This window comes from Rhamphochromis longiceps, linkage group LG6 (assembly GCF_057381845.1).
Source record: "Rhamphochromis longiceps isolate RC_006_pf linkage group LG6, R_longiceps_female_GT1.1, whole genome shotgun sequence".
In the NCBI taxonomy this organism is placed as follows: Eukaryota; Metazoa; Chordata; class Actinopteri; order Cichliformes; family Cichlidae; genus Rhamphochromis; species Rhamphochromis longiceps.
Genome location: NC_140562.1, coordinates 17086128 through 17111289, shown reverse-complemented (window position 1 = coordinate 17111289; position 25162 = coordinate 17086128). Strand labels below are relative to the sequence as shown.

Here is a 25162-nt window from a genome sequence, read left to right as displayed (position 1 = left end):
GGAAGGTTTTCTCTTGAATTAACATCAACTAACTCTGCACATATTTAGTTAAAATGCAGTCAAACTTGCAAGTATTCCAATAAAATGCACTAGTGTTGACATCAAAGTCTATCTCCCAGCCCTAGAGAAGATTTTCTTTATTCATTACTATATTATTAATGGTAAATGGTAAATGGCCTGTATTTATATAGCGCTTTACTAGTCCCTAAGGACCCCAAAGCGCTTTACACAACCAGTCATCCACCCATTCACACATACAGACCTCTATGCACACCAGTTATTCTTATCGCTTTTACCAATACCACATACCTGTTGCTGTGTGTTTTGCGAGTGTGAGAGTGGGGTTTTGTGTGGCTCTGTGTGAGAGAGAGATTAATGATGATGGTGTGCGTGACGTCAGGCCGTCTCCATCATCGCCATCTGCTCCTTATAGCGGACAAACACCGGCCAGCGGCTTGTGTGTGACACTGAGTTAATTTCACATCAGGGAGCACAAAAGCAAGACCGATAAACTCTCCCTGACACCCACTCTTGGACTTCTCCATCCTTTCATGCTGTCACCGATGAAAAATGTACAGGTGTGCTCAGAGAAAAGGCTTTTTCACTGTGAGGCCAGCAAAAGCAAACATGTCAGAAAGCATAGCTACAAACAAGTGTGTGAAACAGTAAAGGTCAGAACTCTTCATACTTTATACGGATGAAATATCCAAACTGATGATGACTGATGAAAGAAAGGTAGAGAAAAATAAACACTAAAATTGAAAAATACATGTATTTGAGAAAAAATAGAGCTTTTAAAAACTGCAGTCAGGTCCGTATGATTTTTGAAAATTAAACATATTTTCTCTAAACCACCTCAGTAGAGTTTATGTAGTTAATCAAAGATGTACAGACTAACACAATTTGACTGATAATTTGATTGTTTTTCATTCTTGGATGAAGTCTCACCATAAACTGTTTCCTTCACTTATCATACCTCCAGATCTATTTTATTTCACACGCTCTTTGTCTTTCCACATCATTCATCATAATTTAGTTGTCTTCTGTGGTCTTTCGGGCGTTCTTGGTGCTGCAGAGCTGACCGCTGCATTCCTTCTTTTTGAAAATGAACCAGATAGTTGATTTGGTCACTTGTAAAGTTTTTGTCATCTCTTTTTCGTTTGGTTCATTTTGGATTTTAAACCTAACGATGGCCTGCTTCACTTGCATCAACGTCTCTCTGGACCTCACATCAAGAATTCCAGTAAACAGCTACCAAATGCAAGTTCTGCTTTTTGTATCAACTCTTTCTATATACTTAATGTATCATGAATTAGCAAAAGAGCAGATTTCACCTGGCCATTAAGCTGTTTCTCAGTCAATTGTCCCATTAAGTTTCAACCTCTGAAAATGGGGACTGTGAATTAAAAACACCTGTAATTCCTAAACTTCAGGCACATCTCGATCGACTAATCTAAAATCCGCTGTGGTGGTGTACAGAGGCAAGATTATAAAATATGTGCTACTGTTCAGATATGAATGGCAAATGATTCTCATATAAATGGTAAATGGTAAATGGCCTGTATTTATATAGCGCTTTACTAGTCCCTAAGGACCCCAAAGCGCTTTACATATCCAGTCATCCACCCATTCACACACACATTCACACACTGGTGATGGTAAGCTACATTGTAGCCACAGCCACCCCATATAGTGCATTTATACTCTACCTGAAAAGTCTACCTGAGCAATCAAAGCACTTTATACAACTTTCCTGGTTCGTACTTTGTTGTCTACCTAAGGGTTTTCTCACACGTTCATATTCTCATGTGCGATGACCTATTTCAGCATCTTGCCCCCGGATATTTGGCGTGCAGACTCGACCTGCTCTACCTCCTGAGCTATAACCACCCGATGTCTGCATTTATGTACCCAGTATAAATAAATAAATGACAGCACAGTGGAGAGCATACAGGAAGAGACAGAATGGCGAGGACATACAGCAGAGGGCTGCAGGTCAAAGTCAAATCCGGGCCGCTGCATTCAGCCTTTAGTGACATATGGTTTCCTGCTCACACTGTTAGCTAAACTGGTGCCACTTAAAATTTAAGCCTAAATACATTTTTACAATCTCATGACCTGCACAATGAGGCAAATCCTTTTTTTTCTTCATTTTATCCATTTGTTAAGATCTCATACTCAAAATAATTTATATAAAAAGGGAAATACAAATTTTACACACATTAAAAAAATGTTTGTGTGAATGAGTTTTTACAGACTGTAGCACAGGCAGATTTTACAGCAGCAAATTTGCCATGAAGTAACAGGTAAGCATTAATTAGGGGTCTGATATGAAAGCATCCAGGTGTGTGAACTATACTATAGACAGAATGAACTAAACTACTACTATTCATCAGAATAGCTGCTGTAAGAAGAATACACTATATTTATTATCCATTTGTGGCACTTTTCCAGCATTTCCAGCATCTTCTTTTGTAAAGAAAGGCCTCTATGGGGTCTTATTTACTGTATCACCTCCTGAAGATATCAGGATGAAACCATAAACAGCTCAGATACGTTCTCACACACTTCCACTGACCCTGCTTAGCACTTCCCAGAACAGATTTTTGTGTGTTTAGACGCTAATGATTATAAACTTGTCATCGGCAATGATTGACCATCTGTGTGTGTGTGTGTGTGTGTGTCACCGTGGACTCTGATTTACATCAGTACTTCCCTGCTCGCACACACTGTGCACTCCATTATCCCCTAGCAGAGTGTGTGTGTCAGCACTTCAGGTGCCACATTAAGGTGATGTGTTTAATCATCAGTTCAGCCACTGGTCTGCCCTCTTCACACTCAGATGTAACAGTGTGCCTCGAGATGTTTTGGTAGCAGACCAGTCAGCTCGCAGGCGAGGGCCAGGTGTGTGTGTTTGACAGCGTGAGTGCATTGGATGGGAAGTGAGCATTTAAAGGCAAGGATTTGCAGATTTTTAGGGTGTGTATCATCTTCTTCTCGAGTTTATGGTGTTTGCAAAGTTCCAGCGTCAGATGAGAATCTAATCGCAGAGGCGGACAGGTGTGTGTGGCCGCAGGGAACCTTTCGACAGTGCCGCGAACGCTCAGGATGTCTAACTCCACCATCAGCTTCTACGCCCTGTCGCAGTCTTTCAGCTTCTCAGACATCATTGTCATTGCGACCTACTTTCTTCTCAACCTCGCTGTTGGCATCTGGGTAAGAATCGAGAGGCGTGAATGAATTTGTGCCGTTCTACTAATTCAGCTCGTTTTGGATGTTTGTGCAAATCAGTTTGTGTGTCAGTCCTCATGCAGGGTGAGCAGAAACACACTGAGTGGATATTTCTTGGCTGGGAGGGACATGGCCTGGTGGCCGGTGAGTCCATCTGACATTAACTGTGGAAATAAAGCGTGACCTGCAATAAGTTGATTTTAGTTTTCACAGATGGTAAAAGTGATAGATGTAGGCTACACTGACTTTAGGAGATACACAACTTTCTGGGTAGATTTGTTCTGTGAATCAAGCATCAGTAAACAATTGTATGGTTCTTACAGGCACTTAAAAGGGTGGATTTTTTGTGTGTGGGGGTGGGGGGATAGAAAAATGTAGAAATCAATTCTCCTTGTTTTACTAAAATTCAGCCACCCCTTACAGCTAAAACTGTAAGGCCAAGCTGGGTTCTGAACTTAAGAGAGACTTGGTAGACTTATGCTTAACGGAAACTGTTTCTCATTAAGTAAATAACAATGTGATGATAAACACTGACGTTAATGAGGCTACATGAGAAATGAAAGAAGACAAATGCTACAGTTGCAGGTTTAAAAAAAGAAAAGTTTTGAACCCTCTGAGAAGATTTTCCATCATTTTGAGCACAAGCATCAAGTCCACAAACTCTGCATGTAGGTCAGGTGTTTGCAGCAGAGTATTTCTGCAGTAAAACCTCCAGACCTTTTCTTCTGTCTTGCACAGATTGGATCGTCTCTCTTTGCCAGTTCAGAGGGCTCGGGTCTGTTCATCGGTCTGGCGGGGACGGGAGCTGCCGGAGGCATCGCTGTCACCGGCTTTGAATGGAATGTGAGAAACACAAAACCGCAGTCAGAGAAACATGCGTGCTCATCAAAACAATACGAGATGCTGTTTTGTTGTATCTGTTAATGGTGATTAAATGCATTGTGGCATGGAATGAAGCAGAACAAGCCTGCTAATCCTTCAACAACTTCTCTCTTTTGTGGTGTGCTGACTAGACAAAAGGAGGGGGGGGGGACATATGACATTTGCAGCTAAATAAAAATAACATCAGTTGCAATTACCTGCTTTACAACAGAAAGTTTACCTAATATGAACATGGCTGTCTAGACCACAAAAGTTTGTCATTTCAATGTCTTCCTCTCTTCAGCTGTAACAGGCAGCTTACAGCAGGGGGCAGCAGCAGCATAGCTGTCCTATGTGGACGCAGAGCATGCGTCTTAAATAAAGAGACCTGTGAGCTGACTCTGGCGGATTTCTCATTAAACCCCTCTGTTTTCTATCTGACCCCTTCTCCCCAGGCCACCTATGTGTTGCTGGCTCTAGCCTGGGTATTTGTGCCTGTCTACATCTCCTCAGGGGTTGGTCGGCACACACAAACACACACATGCACACACACTCACACAGGTACCCATCTGCTTGTTCAGGCTGGTTCTGCAGGTACATTTTGGTGCCAGGAGGCTTTTCCCCAACAAGGATTCCCCCGCCTTGTAAATTCCCCAGAAGGGTGTTACTGCACAGCACTCACACACACACACACACACACATCTTAGTACTCATTTTATTGTTTGTTGGCACATATATTTAAAAAAATAAAGTCATAAATACAGTTGTGAACGTACTAAACTTCTTCATAGTCGGTATCTTGAATCCATCCAGAGTTTTCTTAAGGAAATAGGTCACTGGACATAACTCGCATTTTTTTCCTCCCCTTTGGGTTATTTATCCAGCCACATCAGGGGTGTCAAACATAAGGTACAGGGACCAGAACCGGTCGGGAAAGATGGCCCACTGGACAGCTTTGGAAAATGTTATGGCGTGCATAGATTTTGACCTGTGAGCTGTGTTCTCATAAGTTTTACAACTTTTCCTACTGATCCCACAACCTTCCACAGAAATGTCTGTTTCTGCAGTAGTTAAAAAAAAGACAGTATATGCATTTTTATAATTACAGTCTGGCCAATGAACTACCAGCACCTTTTCTGTAATTTGCACATTTATCACAGTTTCACTGGTCAGACCCACTGCAGATCAAAGTGATCTGTGTGTGGTCAGTGGTATAAATAGACTTTGACCTTATTGATCTACCCGTCCTTTTTTTGTACAAGTCACTTAGGGTTTTTTCCCCCCCGCACATCTTGTGATGCAATTTCACAGAAAAGGGAAGCTCGCAGCTGAGAGCAAACATCAGTAGTGTTTACTTCCTGTCACATGCACAAATGTTTTCTCCCAGACAGCTCACACTTTCTTCTACAGACTGATATTGCATTATCACTGAAAAATAATCAAAATGGCAATATGAGACTATCAGGCCATGAAGAAAAATATATAGATTTTGTAGCTTTTGGGATAAATTGTCTCTTAAAGTATGCCTCCTCCGTGTAGCTGTGGCACGCTGAAGATGTTGAACTGTCTTGTGTCCAGATCGTGACCATGCCAGAGTATCTGGGACGTCGCTTTGGAGGAGAGAGGATCAGAACCTACCTGGCTGTCCTCTCGCTGATGTTGTCCATCTTCACAAAGATTTCAGTATGACTATGTGGCACAAACACACCTACATACAACCCCATCTGACTGTACAAGTGTCTCAGATGTGAGTTCATTTGTTTGCCAACATCGCTGACTGGCATGTTTCTCTCACCAGACTGACCTGTACTCTGGAGCCTTGTTTGTTCAGGTGTGTCTTGGGTGGAACCTGTACCTGTCTACCGTCCTCATGCTGGTGGTCACTGCGCTCTACACCATTGCAGGTAGATATGAAAGTGCATTACAATTCGCGTTTTTTTGCTCTTTTAAAGAATTTCAACAATTCTGATGAACGTTAATTCTAATATTTTATTATGCAAACAGAAATCCCAGAGACAAACATATTGCATATTTTGGAACGTAAGACTCGGCACTTGTTTGTTTCTTTGCGCAAATAAAATCTCTGTTTTTCAGGTGGTCTCGCTGCTGTCATTTACACAGACACCCTCCAGACGTTTATCATGCTCGTTGGTGCAATTATCCTAACAGTTACTGGTATGTGCTGTTTCATAAACACAAAGTATTGCAGGGCCAATTTGCAGAATCAATATCAATCAATAATTGTTCAACAGCAGCAATAAATGTGCATCCACAGCTTTCAATAAGATTGGTGGCTACAGCCAGCTGGCCGAGCGGTACAGCAGAGCGATACCAAGTAAAATTATTCCCAACAGTACCTGCCACCTGCCACGGCAGGACGCCATGCACCTGTTCAGAGACGCCGTCACCGGAGACCTTCCCTGGCCCGGGATGACTCTGGGGCTCACCATACTGGCCACATGGTACTGGTGTACCGACCAGGTAAGTCTGGAAGGACGAAATTCAAATACTCAAGGTGTGAGGATCGATCTATATACTGGTATTGGTATCAGATTGATACTTTATTTGTATCTTCTGAGTACAGAATTATTGCTTTTTTTAAGAATTTTTTTTTCACCTTTTTGTGTTGACTGACATTATTCAGGCAGGTGTTTTTGTTCCTCATAGATCCCTTGTGAGTTCCACAAAGAAGCATTTGTGAAATGCCATTGTCGTGTTTGCTGAGGAATTTTACATTCTTTTTGTTGTCTTTTTAGTCTTGGCGGGGCTGTCAAACACTTGTCATGAAGTCACTTCATGCTGTTTCCCAGTTGTGCTCAAAGATCTGCATTCTGAAGCACATTTCTTTTACAAACCTCAGTGTGTTTGGCTCTATTTATCCTTTCTAGCACGCTGACTAATCTCAAGATTGAGGCACTGAAAAGCACGTCTATACTAGGATGCTGCTGTCATGCTTCACTGTTCCCGCACTTCACCATAAGAAAAGCATTAGACAGGCGCTGAGCAGTGGAGACTGCAAGTTTTGTTTCAACGCACTGCCATGACCTCCACGTTTCTGCTGAATAACTAAATTATCAAGGTCTACACACATTGGAAAGGATGTTTCTGATGACAGTTTGGTCTGCCATAGCACAGGGTCTGAATACTTATAATACTAGTTTTTTAAAGAAATCTGAGAACGTGTTTATCTGCTTTAACTGTGGGTCATGGAGGACTTTGAAACTGGACTATGTTTGGAGAGCCACTCCAAGAAGCTGAATTCCATTCTGGTCAATATTAATTTGATCTCTTTATGAGCCACAACACTCCCAGTTTCTTATGCGGCACTTTGGAAACTAGACTTTGTTCCGCTAGTGTCACTGCATCCTCAAACCTCTGCAAAAAGAATAAAGGCTGGGCTCTGCCGTGTTGCCCAGATGCTGATTGCAAGCCAAACCTCAGCTCCAGGCTACAAAAATCCCTTCAGAAAGCAAGAAGCTACAATTATATTTTTCTGCAAACCAGGAAGCAAAAGCAAACATACCTAAAAATACCTCGGAGTGTTCATTCACAGTCATTTACCCTGGAATATTTCCTGATCAGCTGTCTGGGTTGTCAGGCGCTGTATGCTTGAGATAATATCTTTCATTTTTAGTAATGATATGCTTCCTTCAAATATTAAGATGTTTGTACAATACAGTGGCATTTTTAAATGAACTAATGCTTTATGTGAGCTAGTTGAAACAAAACAATGGGACAAATTTAACTGTCTTTTTATTTACAACATTACAACTTCTGGTCCCATGTTTTTCACACATGTTCATACATCTGCAAAGGTAATCAGGGAAGTCTGCCAGTGATTTCAAAGCAACACCCTCTCACCATCAGCAACCAGTCCCCATGATATCAACACTAGAGCCTAGAGCCTGCATGTCACAGATACACTGCACGGTGCGTGACATGGGTTGGCTGAAGAGAATCACAGCTGACCAAACACAGTACCATATCTTAAAAAAAAAAAACAGATCACTCATAAATCAGTTGCAAGAGTGCATGCTATCTTGTTTTGCATGTTGTAAACACAAACACCTGATATGTTATTATCAGAGTTTATTTCCGCACAAACACGTCAGCAAACTTTCTTTTTGGTCAGTCACTCATTTGAAACCACCCAGAGATATCAGAGTAAAGCAGATCTTGTAAGCTTTGCGTCGCAGTTTCCAAACAAAAAGAGGATTAAAAACAAAACAAAAAAACAACACATCCCACAATGAAGCATTAATGTCCTCACGTTCCCTGACCGGCCCACAGATCTACCTGACAGGCTTATTATTCTGAGGTGCTTTCTTCTGCGGTGCTCCTCCTCGTGCTCTTAAGTGTTTAAAAGTGTTAATTTTTGAGAAAGAAACTCCAAGTAATCCCGTCTGGTTGGCTGGTGGCTGTGGTGACGTGTGGGCTTCCTTCTTGTAGCCGGGACTGTGTCGTCTCGGTGACCGCCCGGAGCGGGTCTCTACGCGCAGCTGGGCCGAGTCAGGCTGGAGCATTTGGCCCTGCCAGTAGCGGTAACCTCCTATCACTGGGCCAGCTGCTCGGGTGGGCCGATGATAACTTCCTGGTTTGGCGATAACTACTGTTGGTCCTCTCGCTCTTGCATCACGACCCGGAGATCTAGAGGTCTGAAACAACTAAGCAGAAAGAGCACAGACAGGGAATTAAAACTCTAAATCCTCCATTATTCTCTAAGGAGTACCTCAGGGGTCAATTCTGGAGCCACTGCTATTCATTATCCATGTTTTTCTCTACTGTTAACAGGAAATGTTACTATTTATTATATTCATTTATATCTTATTACACCATATGTTACCTGATTATGTCTTATGGAAATATTTTTAAGCACCTTTCTGTGTGTTTAGGTTATCGTACAAAGGTCCCTATCTGCTAAGAACATGAGTCATGTGAAAGGAGCCTCCATCTTTGCCGCCTATCTAAAGATGTTGCCCTTTATCTTCATCGTCCTCCCTGGCATGATCAGTCGAGCTCTCTACCCCGGTGAGTGTACACGAGCGTGGGTGCTCAGTCGCTCATGCGCACAGACATGCAAATACCTTTTAAATTGGAGGGGAAAAATATGTCATGTAAGCATGTACCGCAAGCAGGTAGGGACTTGCTTTTGGTACCACTGATGAGACACACCTATTTTGACGTGGGTTACATAAATGTGTGCTTTTCCAGTAAGTGCTGCATACTTTTGGACAGCAATCACAATTTCTGGGAATTTCAGCAGTGGTTTTGTCAGTGATTACTCATTACGCATTAAAAACGTTTAAAAGATTAAGCATTGTGTCATCTAGGGCAGAAACTTCCCTAATGGATTAAGCTGTTTTGTCTTTTCTTTTTCTTTTTTTAATTGAATGATTACGCGACTCATCAATATAGCCTGACACTGACATCTTTGTAAAAGAAGATATTCAATATAGATTATGCAGTAAAACAGTGTGTTCTTGTTTTTAAAAAGCTTAAAAATGTCACTTAAACTCTTGGCAACACTTTATAGAAACACAAATACATTTACTTACTGTTAAAAAATGAAAAGATAATAATTCATGTTTATTGTAAAGTGGTAAATTATGTTTATAAGGCTTCATTTTAAGTGGTAATAAATATTGAAAAGTGAAGCTATAAACATTATATGGATATCTGTCACAAAGCAGTTTGTATTGCTTGCTTTAAACCGTGCCTAAACAGGTGTGCGGGTTGGCAACAGAGTAAATCACAAGACCGGAGAGGAGAGAAGTGCACGTCCTGTTTCACTCACGGCTTAGTTTTGTTTTCATTGGCTGTTTGGTTTTCTTTTGGCACTAAGATCTACTTAAAAAATGAGATTTAAAAAAATAGAAGTTTGAGTCAAAATACACTCCTCTCTGAAAGACTACACCACAGGGTAACTGAGGTTTTAAACTGTGACTTCGAGAGGTTCTTCCTGAGCTTTCATATGTGACGAATGTGAAGTGAGTCCAGCAACAACACCTTGTGTGTACATCTGACAAAATGTGACTTGACACTATGAAAATGAGTAATGAACCTTCTATTACAAACTCACTAAAGCTTCATACTACTTGGTAATCATGAACAAATAGAACTTTTTTTTATATATACTGATGCATGGTTCGGGTGAAAGAGAGGGTCAGAAGGTCAGCGACTCGATCCCTGACTCCTCATGCTTGTATGCATTCTTGGGCAAGATAGTGAACCCCAAATGACCTCTAATGCATCCTTCTGTGTGTGTGTGTGTGTGTGTGTGTGTGTGTGTGTGTGTGTGTGTGTGTGTGTGTGTGTGTGTGCATGCATTGATAAAGTGCTGTATGGATGTGTGTGTGAGATTTCCCATTTTTTGATTATTTTAGCATCACTCGAGCAGTAATACCGAGTGCTCACCTGTCCTATGTGCCTGTGTGGGGAGAGGTGCTCCTGTCTGCGCAGCTGCTGTGATTGGCAGATGAGAGCAGCACTGTCCTCTGATTGGTTGGGCTCTCGCAAGTCCAGCATGCTCTGTGAGAAGCGGGCCATCATGTTGAAACCGTCTCCTTGGCGTTGTCCTTGGCCGGACCCTGTTGTCACTCCATTGGTTAGCTGGTTATTGGGCTCTGGCTGCGCGCAATCGTAAAACTCCTCATCCGATGCTGTGGAGTTACTCGAGGGTTCGTCATTGACCGCTCGGTCACAGTTGACCTTGGTGCTGTCTTGGCTGTCATTATCGTTGCTCCCAGAGTCCTGGTCATTGTCCTTTGACGTTAAGCGGCCACGTATCAGGGTCAACTCTTTCTGGGGTCTCTTTTTCTTAAATGAGCCTTCTAGACTCTCCAGCTGGTCCATTTTTACCAGAGTGACCTGCGCTTCACCAGGTTTCTCTGAGGAGGCAGGTTCTATGAGCAGCTGCAGGGTGCGGCGTTTAGGAACAGGAGGTGCTACAGGTTGTGTCTGTGGAGGTTCTGCAGCATTTTCTGTTGGCTGTGAATCAGCAGTAACACTAGGTGGTGAAGTGGAAGTCTGTGCAGCTGGTGTGTGTGCATCCTGTGCTGGGGGTGTGTTGGGCTGTTTAGGGGAATCAGTTTGGTCTGTGTTGGGAGCTGCGGGGGATGGGAGCTGTTTGTTAGTTGGACTCACAGGAGTCGAAGGCTTCAGGCTTGTATTTGCAGAGGGGGTGTCAGCTGATCCTGCAGCTTTTGCAGGATGTGAAGCAGGCTGCTCAGTCTGTGCTGGCTGTGAAAATGGTGAGCTGAAGCGTATAGCCTGACTAACCTCAAACCTCTCCGACCTCTGCAAGTGAACCTGATTGGCCCGCTTATCATCCCTGATGTTGATAAAGCCAATCACGTCACTTGGTGGGTCTGGCTCAGGCCAGGTGGGCAGGTACGGAATCAGGTATGCTTTCTCCAGATTGGCTAATCCTGGATGTATGGGTGGCTCTTCAATAACGCCCTTCAGCCGTGCTTTCATCATCTTTAGCCCAGTGGGATTCTGGGAGTTTGAGTTCTTGTTGCTGGAGTTCTGGTCAGATGAAGTGGGACTTATGTGGGTCCCCGTGGTGACAAGAGCGTATTTGGGGTTGATGAGCTTCCTGGCAACAGAAGCCGGCACAGGTGCAGGAGCCGCCTGAGGGAGAGGGTCAGGTACCGGCTCGTCTGTCATAGGAACCTTGTTGAGTGACACGCCTCTGGACGTGAGGTAAAGCTCCCGAAACTGGAGGTCAAAGGTCTCCACTGCCTGTCCTGTGATCACAGTGATGAGGTTACGGTCCAAACGAGACGAGGACCAGGTAAAACTGGAAAAACACAGAAATGGAGAGAAGTCTCAGAAGGGACTTCAATGTTTTCTTTGCACATTTTTTTTCCTACCAGCTCTATTCCGGTCCTGTTTATCACATCTAAACTCCTTCTTCCAAGTCACAGCTCCCACTGAGAAAACAGAAATCTGAGATTATAATAGTTTAATCATTATAACACGCTTTTGTACTCTGATGTAATGCACCACATTTTGGTCTTTGATCACATTTGATCCTCAAATTCCTTCTAACAGATCCAGTCTCACATTACACCGACATTTCAGTAAAGAAGCAACTATAAATGACAGTAAACGGTAAGGATAACACACCTAATTTTCAAAATTTGCTTTGGCCGCTAACAAAACCGTATTGTGACTGTTATGACATGTAACTGCTGGCTCCAAAGCAAAACAAGCAGAGCAATGGACTTTAATATACTTCCCTTACACTCCGTCAACATCTTTAGCCTGACACTGAGTCTGCATTTACTCTGTAATTTCAGCTGGGGAGGGGAATCAATTTTCCCCAACAAATCAGTCTGAATCAAACTATTTTAAGCCAACACTGATCCGCTTGTTTCTCAAAACACAATTCACTAGCCATGCCTCACAATGCATAACAACAAGCTGACAGTAAAAAAAAACCCATTCGATTCATGTCACACTTCCGGAGGAATCAGGCACCTGGATCAAGTGGATTCAGAGGTCAGGACCCTGACAGGTGAGAAACCACGATAACCATCAATAATGAGAAAAGCTGGGGTACAGTGGCTTTAAGCAGTTGTCCACATTGATGCTACGCTTTTTGTGTTATCTTAGCAAACACAGAACAGCAATCACTCTCCGTGTAGCTCTGTTTAGCTCTTCACCACAAATGGTGGTCAAAGGCTCCAGCATGTTCACCAGTTAGTTACTAGCTCTGTGTGTCTTGTATGGAATGCATGTGTATGACTGATTTATTAAGGCCATTTCCTGCAAGCAGCTGCATGCTGCAGCAGGAAGGACTGGGTAAGACTAAACCAGACCAGTAAACCTGCAGGTCAGAAAACCAAAACAGCGAGCTGAAAGGCTCTAAAGCCCTCCACAGAGGTCATGGGAAATGCACGGATGCCTGTTTATTTTTGAGTGGAAAAGGTCATGCAATTAACGGCTAATTTAAAATATGTAATTGTGCAGATTTAGAGACACAAATGAACGCTGCTCACCTGTAGGAGCCAGAGATGGCTCTGTCTCCATCTACCAGAAGAAACTTCTGGCTCAGAGATCCACGCACCTTCTGTGCCGATCGCGTAAAGAACTCCACGCCTCCACAACAGCGTACGCGCAGGTTCTGCACATGCACACATACATAAAGGGTTAGTGCTTGGTAACCAAAGCCTCTAGAGGGTTTAGTGCTGATGGATGGAAAGGTTTCAGTGAACAAAGGGCAAAATAGAGGAAACAAGAGAATGGAGAGGCAGAAGAGAATGTGTTTCCTTGTTACTCAAGAGCCGGTGCTCAGCTTTAATACCTCCATAGTCTCCCACTGGGTGCCTCTACAGGTTAGAGCATAGACTTTCTATCTACGTACGTGCATGCCTGTTTGACACACCCTGTGGTGTTTGTGTTCGGCTCTGTGATAAGGGTGTGGTTGACAGGCTGAGCGTTACCTCGTAAGTAAACGCTGTGTGTGAAATCTCACAGGGGACATTAACAACGGGAGTGATGGCGCTCACAATAACGGAAGAGATGTCAGATAAAAAAGAGACTGGCAATGCGGTAAATGCCGTGAGGAAGGAATAAGGAGAAGCGAAAGGAAAACATGTTACAGAAAGTAAAAAGTCTGTGTGGTTTTATTGCCTGCAGCATAGACAGGAATTTAACTGCCGTCGTTCTGGCCTCCAGTCCAAAAAAAATCCCCCGTGAAACTCTTAAGTATTTTCTTTTACTGCCTAGACCAGTTCAACTCAACTTAAGAGAGCCAGAGAATAACAAAGAAAACCAAGCTATTGCAAACTAGCTGCAGCATGCACCTCACAAATACCCGCAGGCACAAACCTGGCAACCTACATCAATCATGGGCCGCCCAAAAATGTTCCTTTGTATAGTGACAATATAATTTCAAAAAGGTGTCTTTAATAACAGATGTTTTTTCCAATCCTCCCCCTCCCCATTACTGTATACTTATTGGGCGTACCCTTCTTTATAACTAGCCCAGCAAAACATCATCCATGCGTGCATGCATGTGACTGGCAATACAAACCTTTAGGTGTCCACGGTGCATATCAGCTCTGCCACACATGGAAAGAAAGCAGGGCACCGCAGCCATGTCGATGATTATGTACACAGGAATCTTGCGTTTGTAGGCCGCATCCATCAGGTCTCGAAAGATATCCACATCTGTAAACACATCCATCACCACAGCTATCACCTAAAAAAAAACAAAAAAAAAAACAGCACACATACACATAGAGGAAAACCACAAATGTTAGTTTTAGTGCTTCCTGGTCTCTGAGGGTGGGTTCTATTTCAGCTGCTTTTATCAGCGATATTCAATCCCCAAAGGAAGCTGGGAACACAAGAAATTTGAGCATAATATTCCTGTAGTTTAGAGCCTGTTAGGAACAGAGGCTGTTTTTTGGCAGAGAGGTGATAAAATGTGGGTGGACAGTATGTGCTGCGCAACGCTGCAACAGTAGAGACAGGCGGCTCTCTTTATGTGATCCAGCTTAAAGATTACGTTTAAAGCAGCAGCATTAGGTAGACTTTGGAAAATGATGATAAGTCTTGAAATTTTTCATGTTTTTTGTATTACGTTTATTGTGAAAATACATGTGCATTGAAAACCAGCCTTTCTCTTTGACACTAAGTCTGATTCATTTAAGCCTCAATGTTTCTTTTGTCGCTCAGGTGCAAAGCTGGACTACTGCATGAACATGTACCAGCATTTATGGATGTGACAGGAAGACTGCTGGCATGTGACAAATTCAGTGATGTCAGGGCATTTCCCCCCCCCCCACTTTTTTCTGTTCTCGTGTCAAGACAGGACTTGTTTTATTTAAACTATAATGAAGGGAAGCGGGTTTCTGAGACGGGTCTGTGGCAAATTATGAAATGAAGACAGAAAGGTGAACTGAACTTGGAACATGTCCAAAAAAGTCAGGCTAACATAATGTGCTGTGCTCTGCATCATAGGTGGCAACAGACAAATATTAATAACAAGATAAAACGATCATGCAAACAGCAACAGCCAACAAATAAATAGATTGATAGAAGAGTTATTGTCATTAACAATTAATCTTAATTGCCAAAGTGTTTTTCAGATGAGGCACAACAGTAATTTCCTGTCAGACCACTAACTGATTACTCGCCTAATCATTTTAACGCCAAGCAAAATCATTTTTATTAAGTGCACAAAGTGATTTTTCTTCTTTGCTTTAATGTGATGGTGAAGCATTGTTTTGAAACTTGCGGGTTTGTGGCAGTGAACTTCTTTATACATTCACTGACTGGAGAAATATTGAAAACAATTATTCACTGTGGTGCATTCACTGACAGCACAGAAAATGCACTCCAGTTTTTGATGAGTTGTTAATGCGGTTTCCTGTTGCTGCGTTGACTCAGTGCTGTGGTGCGTTTCAGGTCTCTGTATTATGCTGCTCGCCATGAATTTGTACTCAGCTAAGATGTGTTTTGTCCCCCACATTTTGGCTACATGAATGGAGGAGTCAAATAAAAACACCTTGCGATAAAATCCAAGCATCAAATTGCGAATATTAACATAATTCAACATAAAGTGGTGAAAAGACAATAAGCTGGTTAATTCTCGTCACTGTGAAGCGTTTCTGTTTTGGTGGAGAACCTCTAAACTCCATCTTCTTCTCTGCCTACCTTCTGGGCTGACGCAATGCTCTTCCGCACCACTTCCTTGATGTGCGTGTGCCCCTCGGTTGGAGGCTGTGTGTGCACGGTCACGCGCGTGACCCCTCGGTATGAGATGGCCTCGGGCCAGCCTAGGTCCAGCTCTGCCACGGAGCCCTCAGACCGGTCCGGCCAGTACTCGAGAGACACCTCATCGTCTCCGGTCTCTTCCCAGGGCCCCGGAGTTGTGTTTCCTGGCCCTGGCGTCCCGGGTTTCTGGAGATGCTCGTAGCCGGGCCTGTATGCTTCCGCCGTGTGTACAATCCGCTCCAACTCCGGTTCCGAGAGGAACTCCCGGACGCCATGCTTGCTGATGTATTCCGTGAACGCGTCGCGGCCCTCGACGATGAGTGCCTCGAGGGCCAGCCGTTGGTCCTCGCTGTAGAAAAACTCCGGTTTGCTCTCGCTCACGCGCCAGTTGACGTGGTGATCGTCTAGACACTGGACCTGAGATAGCGCCATGACCCCCAGTAAACCCGCCGGTCAGTAAATAGTTAAACACTGAAACCACTCTGACCCACTTTCCACTCGTCCGTCCGGGGGTTCAAACATGGAAGAAGTGCGATCTGTCATTACGGTCCATTTCGGGTCCGCGTGACCGGGGACAAACCAGACCAGTGGCAGATATTTTCATCTGAGGCAAATAAACCGCTATCAGTTCCTCAACCCGGGCAGGCTCCAGCTCAGCCCTGCTCTCGGGTTACAGATATCTCTCTCTCTCAGGTGTGGTTGGAACAAAGCCCCCCTCCTCCACGCCCAGCGCCACGCCTTACACCTGACAGGAGCCGGAAAGCTGCGGAAAGCTGCGGCCCGGCTCGGCTGCTCCTCCAGCCTCGGGGCCCAGCAGACACGGAGAGAGACGAGCAGCTGTCTGGGTGGATGAGTGTGTGTCTGCCAGTGAGTCAGTCTAAAGCGGAACAGTCAGTCGACACAAAGAAAGAAGTCATTAGTCCTTCGGTAAAACTTTTAAACTGTGTGTGACTCAGTCTGACTGAGGCGCTGACGACTCACTTTTCCACTTTTTCTTTTTTTTTGTTGTGTCGGAGCGCGAGCCTGAAGCCAGAGGTGTACAGATGTTCAAAGAAAGGAAACTTCCCGGAAAGAACACAAAGCAGTCTTCGCTAACGTGGCGGTACCGAGCCTCTTTACTTTAAAGTGTCGCTGCAGTCACACGAAGTTCGTCCAGGTCCAGCAGACTGTGTGGCGGAGCCGCCGGCGAGTGTCTGACCCTGGAATCCGGCAACGGAAGCTCGGTGTCCGGGGGCAGAGAGGCGGAGTGTCCGGTAGTTGGTTAGGAAAGAGAGGCATTAGACTCCACCCTCCTGCCAGCACACAGGGGGAAATCTTGTTCTTCACCCCAAATTAGAACCCTTACGAAAGCCCGTGGAGCTAACCCAAGAGGCTATAACAAGTTATACAATATATGATTATATATATATATATATATATATATATATATATATATATATATATATATATATATATATATATATATATATATATATATATATATATAAAACGTGACTACTCTGTTTAAGCTTATACTTTCACTATTCATTCATTTAAATGAACCTAAAAGTTAATAGTTATTCTACTGTTATATCAGTGCAGGCTTTTTCCCCGGTTTCCTGTGATTGCTGCTTATCCACGGGTCTCTGAAAGGTAACGCTGAAAAACAATAGCTTTATCAGGGTTAATATATAACATTAGCCAGATAGAGAATCAAATAGGTCACCCTTTTTGCGCTTTTTAACATGTAGCAGACTTGTGAAAATGAAATGTGTCTCAGGTCTCCTGGATGTTTCAGCTGAGCTGTGGGTGGTGATTTGGGAAAAATTATTGAGTAGCTTTGATGAAAGACTCCAGTCTTACTGGAGCCAATGAAGCTGGAGCGTGTGTAGCTATGTAGTGTGTGATTATGCATATACATGTTAAAGTTTGTGGCTTTAATATATTCCTTTCCTCATTCTCGTCTCACAAGGCTACACAACAAGTATCCAACATTTGGTCATGATGCCTCTGAGCCAACTCAGCTGTTTGTGCAAACACTTTTCCCACAGATAGTGTTTCCTAGTTCCTAGCTGCACAATGGATGGTAACTCGAAAAGGATTTTATTTTTTTTTACTGAACAGGCAATACATTTGAACCCATCTAGCTCAGACTGACCCTTTGAAGTACCTGGAAAGAGTCATTCCAGGAAAACTCAATCAATGCCGTCCACCTGACCCAGAATCAGTTGTTTGTTAGATTTCTTTTAACAATAACAAATTGTCCATATTTAATAAAGCCATGCCAAGTGTAACCTTCTGTCTAACTTTATAAGTATAAATACAGGAGCTAGACACATGAAACTTTTTTTTTTTTAATTTTTTTTTATTTTTTATTTTTATATTCTTTATTTCTACAATATTACCTCATAAAGATGATTACAGGCATTAATTAACACAGTTTACAAGAGAAAAACGAAACAAAACGAGAAGAAAGAAAGACAGATAGAGAGAAAGAGAAAGAAAAAAAAAGGAAAAAAAATTATATATATATAAAATAAAAGGAGAAAGCTCTGTCGGGAGTAAACAATTAACTAAATTGGTGGTTTCAAGCTTTAAAGAGAAAATTCGGTTTATAGGTATTAACGTATTGGACCCACTTATCCCAGCACAGATGGAACCAGGCCATCCTGTCATTAACATGAGCTGTTACTTCCTCCATCCTATATATCTCTAACGTAATTTCCCACCATAATGACAAAGTCGGTATGTCTTGCGAGGACCATTTCTTTGTTATACATTTCTTACTTGCAACCAATAAAGCTCTTAACAGACATATGTCATTTTTGGACCAGTTCTGCGGTATACAGCCAAAAAAAATTGTCTTCATATCCTGAGGGAATGTACAGTTAAAAATGCCTTGTAATATACCATGAATGTCTTTCCAGTAAGTCCGTAGCACAGGACAGTCCCACATAATATGGGTGTGATGGGCTCCTTGGTATCCACAGTTTCGCCAGCTCACGGGAGGATTCCCATCATAGTGAGCCTTTTGACATGGAGTGATAAAGAACCTTATCAGAGTTTTCCATCCGAACTCCCTCCAGCTTTTGGAGGAAGTACTCCTCCATTGCCATTCCCACATCTGAGTCCATTCTTCCCTAGAAATACACATCCCTCCCTCCTTTTCCCATAACATCTTCACATAATCAGTTGAGTGTGGAAGCTTATTCATAAAAAAATTGTACCAAAAAAAAATGAGTCTTGTGTCAACATCCCCACTGTACGCCTGTCTAAATAAAGTTACCAATTCCACGTTAGTATTTGACATCTGACCGATTGTTGTCTTTATATAGTGTCTTATTTGCAAGTATCGAAAAAAATCCTGTTTTTCTAGATTGTGTCTCTGTTTCAGCGTGTCAAAACTAATAAGGTTCCCATCCTTTATCAAACTATCATATGTAGATAACCCTTTAGCAGGCCAGCTTTTAAAACGTGAGTCCAATTTATTCGGGGCAAAGTCAGAATCATATGCATACCATTTGAATAAAGCCAAATCCTGTTCAAGTTTGAATTCTTTGACACATGAAACTTTCACGGCTGAAAACTACGTTTAAATTCTGTTTTAAAAAATCGATTTTACATTGACCTCAAATGCCACAGTCTGAAGCCATGATCTAATTTTTCTATAAACAGGTTTGAGCGTGAACATCATGGGACGCAGTTTTAATAGAGAAACTCCACCAGTTTAACATCAGTGACATAAGTTGACAGAAACCTTATTTGTGCATGGATGTTGTATCTTTTTTCTGATAGTTCACTGGAGAAAACTTTTAAAAAGTCCAAGGGTCATATCAACACATGGAACAAAGTATTGGTTTTATCTACAGTTTGACCCCAGCCACATCTTCTACTCATGATTTCTACTAAATAACTTTGTCATTTATTAAGTTAAATTGGTTTATGGCTATGAAATGAAGAAACAACATTCACATGCTCCATGTACAGGAGCTTGGACACATTACACTGATCAAACGGCTTTAGACCCAGATTTTGACAGTGCCCTGGATCACAGAGGGTCTCAGGATCAGTGCATGCTATGAGAATGAGACAGCTGGATGGGCAATGCATCAACCACAAGGGTCACAGCGATTAGATGTGTCCGCTCTAAACTTCGGTAAGGTGAGTAAAGGGACATGCCATCTTATGTCACAAAGAAATTTGTCATCAGCTAAACAGGTAACGAAGCAGCAAATTGCAAAGCAAACCAGTGGTGTTCAGGGTGGTTAAAGAGGTAGAGCAGTGGATACTAGCTGGCTACTCCAGTGTGACTGTGAATGAGGGTTGTAGGTAGTTGGAACAGACACATTTGAATGCTTTCACATGGAACAACCCTGAATCTGCCCTTTAGTACCTTTCGTGGGACTTAAAGGGAACAAACTTGAATTCTGGATGAGAGGAAAAGTCACCTTCCACTCATGCACACAACTTTTGACTATGCCTCCATGTTTCAGACTCTGTAGGCTGTGTGGATCCAGAGGAGTGTGTGCGAGTGTGTGGAGCTGAGGTTGGATGCTCCAACATTGCTTTCCCCAAACTGGTCATTGAACTCATGCCAAGCGGTGAGAATGTGTTTTTTTTCCCAAGCAGCCACACAACACTTTTCAGGTGTTTTCACCTGCATCTGAGTGTCTGCGTATGCATTTTTGCAGGCCTGCGGGGACTTATGATAGCTGTGATGATGGCCGCTCTGATGTCTTCGCTGACGTCCATCTTCAACAGCAGCTCCACGCTCTTTACCATGGACATCTGGAAGAAGCACCGGCCACGAGCCTCTGAGAGAGAGCTGCTGCTGGTTGGCAGGTGTGGCACTCATGTGTGAATGAGCTGGAGGTTGATTCATAAAGAAAAGAGACGCGCTGACACAGTTTGCCTTTGCCCCAGGATTGTGACCGTGATTTTGGTGGTGGTGAGCGTGGTCTGGATCCCCATCCTCCAGTCAGCCAACAGCGGGCAGCTGTACGTTTACATCCAGTCGGTGACGAGCTACCTCGCTCCACCCGTCACTGCTGTTTTCACTCTGGCCATCTTCTGGAAGAGGACCAATGAGCAGGTAGCACACTGACAATCAATATAATAAAGTTACAGCTGCAACTCGAAATTACTATTTTGTCTTTCATTCATGATTTTTCTGTGACATGATGAAAATAGCAAAAATCACAGCGGTTCAATTACATCATGATGTAGTTAAAAAAAGCTATTTTATTCCAAACACACTTACAACACAGAAAGAAAAGACATCTGTAAGTTGTTGTTACACACTGAAGGAAGCTTAACCCTCCATCCCGGATACCTGCCCTCAGAACATTCTGGACTTTTGAGGTTTTCCCCTGTTTGCTCTGTTTGTCCTTTCACTTACACCGTAACGGCTGCATAGTTTTATTAGCCTCAAATGGGATCAAGCTGTGTGCAGCTCTCTCACACACACACACATGCCCACAGAGTGCTTGGTGTGGTGTCCCTTGTGTGTGAGCTCAAAGCTGTGTGTATCAGTAATTCACTTCATGAAGTGTATTGTTTATTGCTTCCTCTAGAGGAGCCGGAGTTCTCACTTTAAACAATAAAAGTCATTGGTGATCTTTGATAACAGACTGTGAGCGACAGAGGCCTGCTGTGACTGTCACAATTAAAACCTGCAGAATGAAGTGCAGAGGAGATGAGAAGGAAAGCCATACTGGGTTAAATCTGATATCACACGTGTTCAAGCGTCGATCGCCAGCAAGTAAAGACCAGTCCTCTGGATATTCACGATCCCTGTTTTAATAGAGCACGTCCTGGGTGTGTCTGCTCTCGCTGCTGGCACGTTGTCCACAGACTGAAAGAAAGAGCATTTTCTCAGGTTTTTCTAATGAACAGGATTTCCCTTCCCTCTTACTGTGAATACTACTTCCCCTCCAGCTCAGTTAAGCTGCACAGAATCTACTTTAGAGGATTTTTATTATTTTGTGTTTGCAGTGAAATCGCCTGGGGTTACAACATGAGCTGGCAATCACCAAGCAAACACACATTTGGTGATTTGCAGGTCAAAGGACATCTCTGTTACGTAAAAGAAAATCTTATCCACGTCGGCTCACTTCGTTGGCCAAGGCTCAAATATCTCAATAGCTTCTTTAAGTTTTCCTCTGGCATCATAATCAGGCAAAACATGGATTAGAAGAGCACTTTAGGTTAGTCGCCAGCATTGATTTAGGCTCTTCAGTTTTGTTTGCTACTAACATTACACTACAGTGATAATAAATACTGTTGGCCATCAGTGCTACCCCTCAAACTAATAGCAGGTGCGCCAATTTGAAAATCCTAGGTGAAAATCCTTCTTGAAATATCCCATACGTCACCTTGTTCTCAAGTTATTGCATACACGAACTTATTGCATACACCCGCCTGCCCACCCAACACTCCCAGTAGGGTGATGACCATTCCAGATTGGCCTTTTTTTAGCCAAAGGGTAAAAATGTGGCAGAAAAAGTTTGTTAAATGACCTCAGTCTCTGAAACATTTAATCCCAAAAGTGAGCCTATTAATAAACTGTAGAGATAAAAGTACTTGGCCACCTGAAGGAGCTGCTCAGACATGGAAACCCATGCCATGAAGCATGAATCCTTAGACCAAACCAGTGTTTGTAAAGGCAGACTGCCTTTACAAACACTGTGGCAATGGGACTCAAAACACCTGAATTCAAGGATTAAGAAGCGTGTCCCAATACTTTTGTCCATATAGTGTCTCATATGGTGTCTCTGTTTCTTTTCTATGTTACCATTTCACTTTAGACCTATTAAAAGGTTGTTATAAAAGGTGAACTACATGGTTACACAAAAGCTGTGAGCTTTGTATGTTTGGATAAACACAATAAAAATATAAATGATATTGAATCACGGGGTCAAAGGACACACATTACAGCACGGGATGAGTCACACGCTGAGCAGAATGACACTGTAGATTGCAAACAATCGAAAGTGTTTGCACAGGAACACAATGTGTGTTGTGTTCAAAGCTGGGCAGTGAATTAAGCTCATAAAAATGTCAGCTAACCTTGTAATTACTAACACAATATCTGGATCCTAGTTAGTATCTGTGCATGTTACATTATAGGAACTGTACATGTGAGGTATGTCTAAAAAATAAGAACAGGTGGAATGAAAATAAAGGAAAAATAAGATCAGATATGTTCTCTGTGTGTGGCTACAAGGCAGTTATTTTCAAACTGCACAGATCACATTCTTCACTGAAGGCTGAAGGAGTCGGAGAGTGATCTGTGCCTCTCTGCGTGTTTGTGTGTATTAACAGTAAGTGAGAAGTGAGTGATGTGACGATGACAAATTATATCTCTGGGAAAGTGATGACATTAGCTGAACGCACCCATGTGTGGTTCACAGTTGCCTCGGGAATGAGACACATGCTTCCTGTCCAATTAAATTCAGCTACTCGGCTCAGAAAGGCATGTAATCCAATCTAGGTGTATTTGTGTGATTTTTAGGGCGCCTTCTGGGGTCTGATGGTGGGTTTGGTGGTCGGCGTGTGCAGGATGGTGCTGGAGTTTGCCTTCCCTCCTTCCAGATGTGGCGTTGAGGATTCGGCACCTGCGGTGCTACGTGGTGTCCACTACCTCCACTTCGCCATTCTGCTCTGTGGGCTCACGGCAATTGTGGTTGCCGTTGTATCGCTGCTTACACCACCGCCCACTCACGAACAGGTGTGCACAAATGGATACAATAGATAATACGACTATGAGGGAAGTAAGCTTAATCAAGTATGGTCTGTGTCTGGTGGGGAAAACACTCTGTCACTACAGAGAATTAAACAGACTTGCACTCATCTATAACATAGAGTCTGCACTGGGGTTGCTTTAGGAAGGGCGTCTGCTGTTATACTCAGCCAAAACAAACAGGCAGAGCATGCTGTGATGATCTCTCATAAAAAGGGGGCAATTGAAAGCAGCTTTTATCTCTAGCATCAGATAATCGTGCCTATCTGCATCGTCCCTTGTTTACAGCTTGTGATAGCACGTTATACGCACTATAAATGCACATGCAATAAAGATCTTATACATTTTTGCAAAAAATAGCAAGTGGGGGTAACTTTTGAAATGTTAAAGTCAGGGTGTTGTCAGGGTCACCTCATGTCAAAATGGCAGTAGTTTTACCTGCTTGATAGTGAATAAATGAAACTTTCTTGGTTTTGCTTCTTCAATTTTTCCCAGGTGTGTAACCTGACCTGGTGGACAATAACTGAAGAGCCAAAAAGAGACATTCCTCTGCAAAAAGTGTCCTCCATCAGCCACCGTAGCTCCCAGGGTAAGTTTGTCAGCAGTCACGGGGAATAACCAGCTATCATGTGAAAAACAAGTCATTCTCACACACACACACTGCTCCTGTTTTTGAGTAACTTACTGTGTCCGCTCTGTGTGTGTGTGTGTGTGTGTTGCAGACTCTGAACCAACACGGCGGGTGACGACATGTGGTCAGAGGGCAGGACTGTGTATCTCAGCAGTACGGAGATCAGAGGAGACTCCAGCTCCCAGAGTCCCCAGCATTCGAGAGAGCGTGTTGTGGTCGAGGTTCTGCTGTTTCAACGCTCTCCTGCTGGTCAGCATTAACATTTTTCTCTATGCATACTTTGCCTGAGGTGAGGTCAGATTTAACATCTGGCCTCAGCTGAACTGTAGTCCCTCCAACACGAGCTGGAAAGTGATCCCTCTAGATCCAAGAATGTGAAGAAACAAACAGGTTTTTGCTCAGATTTCACTCGAATCATTAAGACATCGACTGACAGTGTAAAGCCGGTAGATGCCGGTGGACAGCACAGCACACATATCTATTAAAACAGTTACATTTAGATAATAATGGAAATAAAATGTTGAAGTGTGTGGATTATAACAAACCAACAATAAATAAAAGGACATCAAATATCACCTTTAATTTAAAGCTTCACAATATGCAGTGAGAGCACATCAGTGTGGTTCAGGCTTTGCATGTGACATAATATTGTTGCCTAGAAACGACATGCTCAGTGTTGATTATTTAGTTATGTTTAGAGCTTTGTGTGAATGTTTGCACTAAATGTTCTTTTGATTTAAAATTTTATTTACATGATTTATGAATTTTAATCAGAACTTCTCACACATGACCTAAAGCTGTTATATTGAAGTCTTTACCAATGGAAGCAATGGAACAGTGAGTGTAGCTCCAAATGCATCCCAATGAGAAACAATGAGAAATTTCATGTTCATTTTATCAGTAGTAATATTTCTATGTGGTCCTGTAATCTTTTTTTCCAGGTGATATCAAAACTGAACTGAATGATGTGTGCATAAAAAGATAAAAAA

At 42.8% G+C, this 25162-nt stretch overlaps 2 protein-coding genes across 2 annotated transcripts; one reads left to right on the top strand and one right to left on the bottom strand.

The window, feature by feature from the left end:
* Positions 1-2843: 2843 nt before the first annotated feature.
* On the top strand, positions 2844-25162 carry slc5a10 (solute carrier family 5 member 10). Its single transcript, XM_085409464.1, has 15 exons — positions 2844-3216; positions 3304-3375; positions 3970-4074; positions 4548-4607; positions 5671-5775; positions 5891-5996; positions 6187-6267; positions 6368-6573; positions 8985-9120; positions 20295-20402; positions 20493-20643; positions 20725-20893; positions 23315-23530; positions 24038-24131; positions 24265-25162. The coding sequence occupies exons 1-15, from the start codon at positions 3109-3111 to the stop codon at positions 24459-24461; spliced, it is 1914 nt and encodes a 637-aa protein (XP_085265590.1). The 5' UTR covers positions 2844-3108; the 3' UTR covers positions 24462-25162.
* sack1gb (scaffolding CK1 anchoring protein Gb) lies at positions 7829-17034 on the bottom strand. The gene is made up of 6 exons (XM_085409463.1): positions 16804-17034; positions 15763-16699; positions 14135-14302; positions 13098-13222; positions 10507-11893; positions 7829-8756 (listed from the first exon to the last, which is right to left on the bottom strand). The coding sequence occupies exons 2-6, from the start codon at positions 16252-16254 to the stop codon at positions 8385-8387; spliced, it is 2544 nt and encodes an 847-aa protein (XP_085265589.1). The 5' UTR covers positions 16255-16699; positions 16804-17034; the 3' UTR covers positions 7829-8384.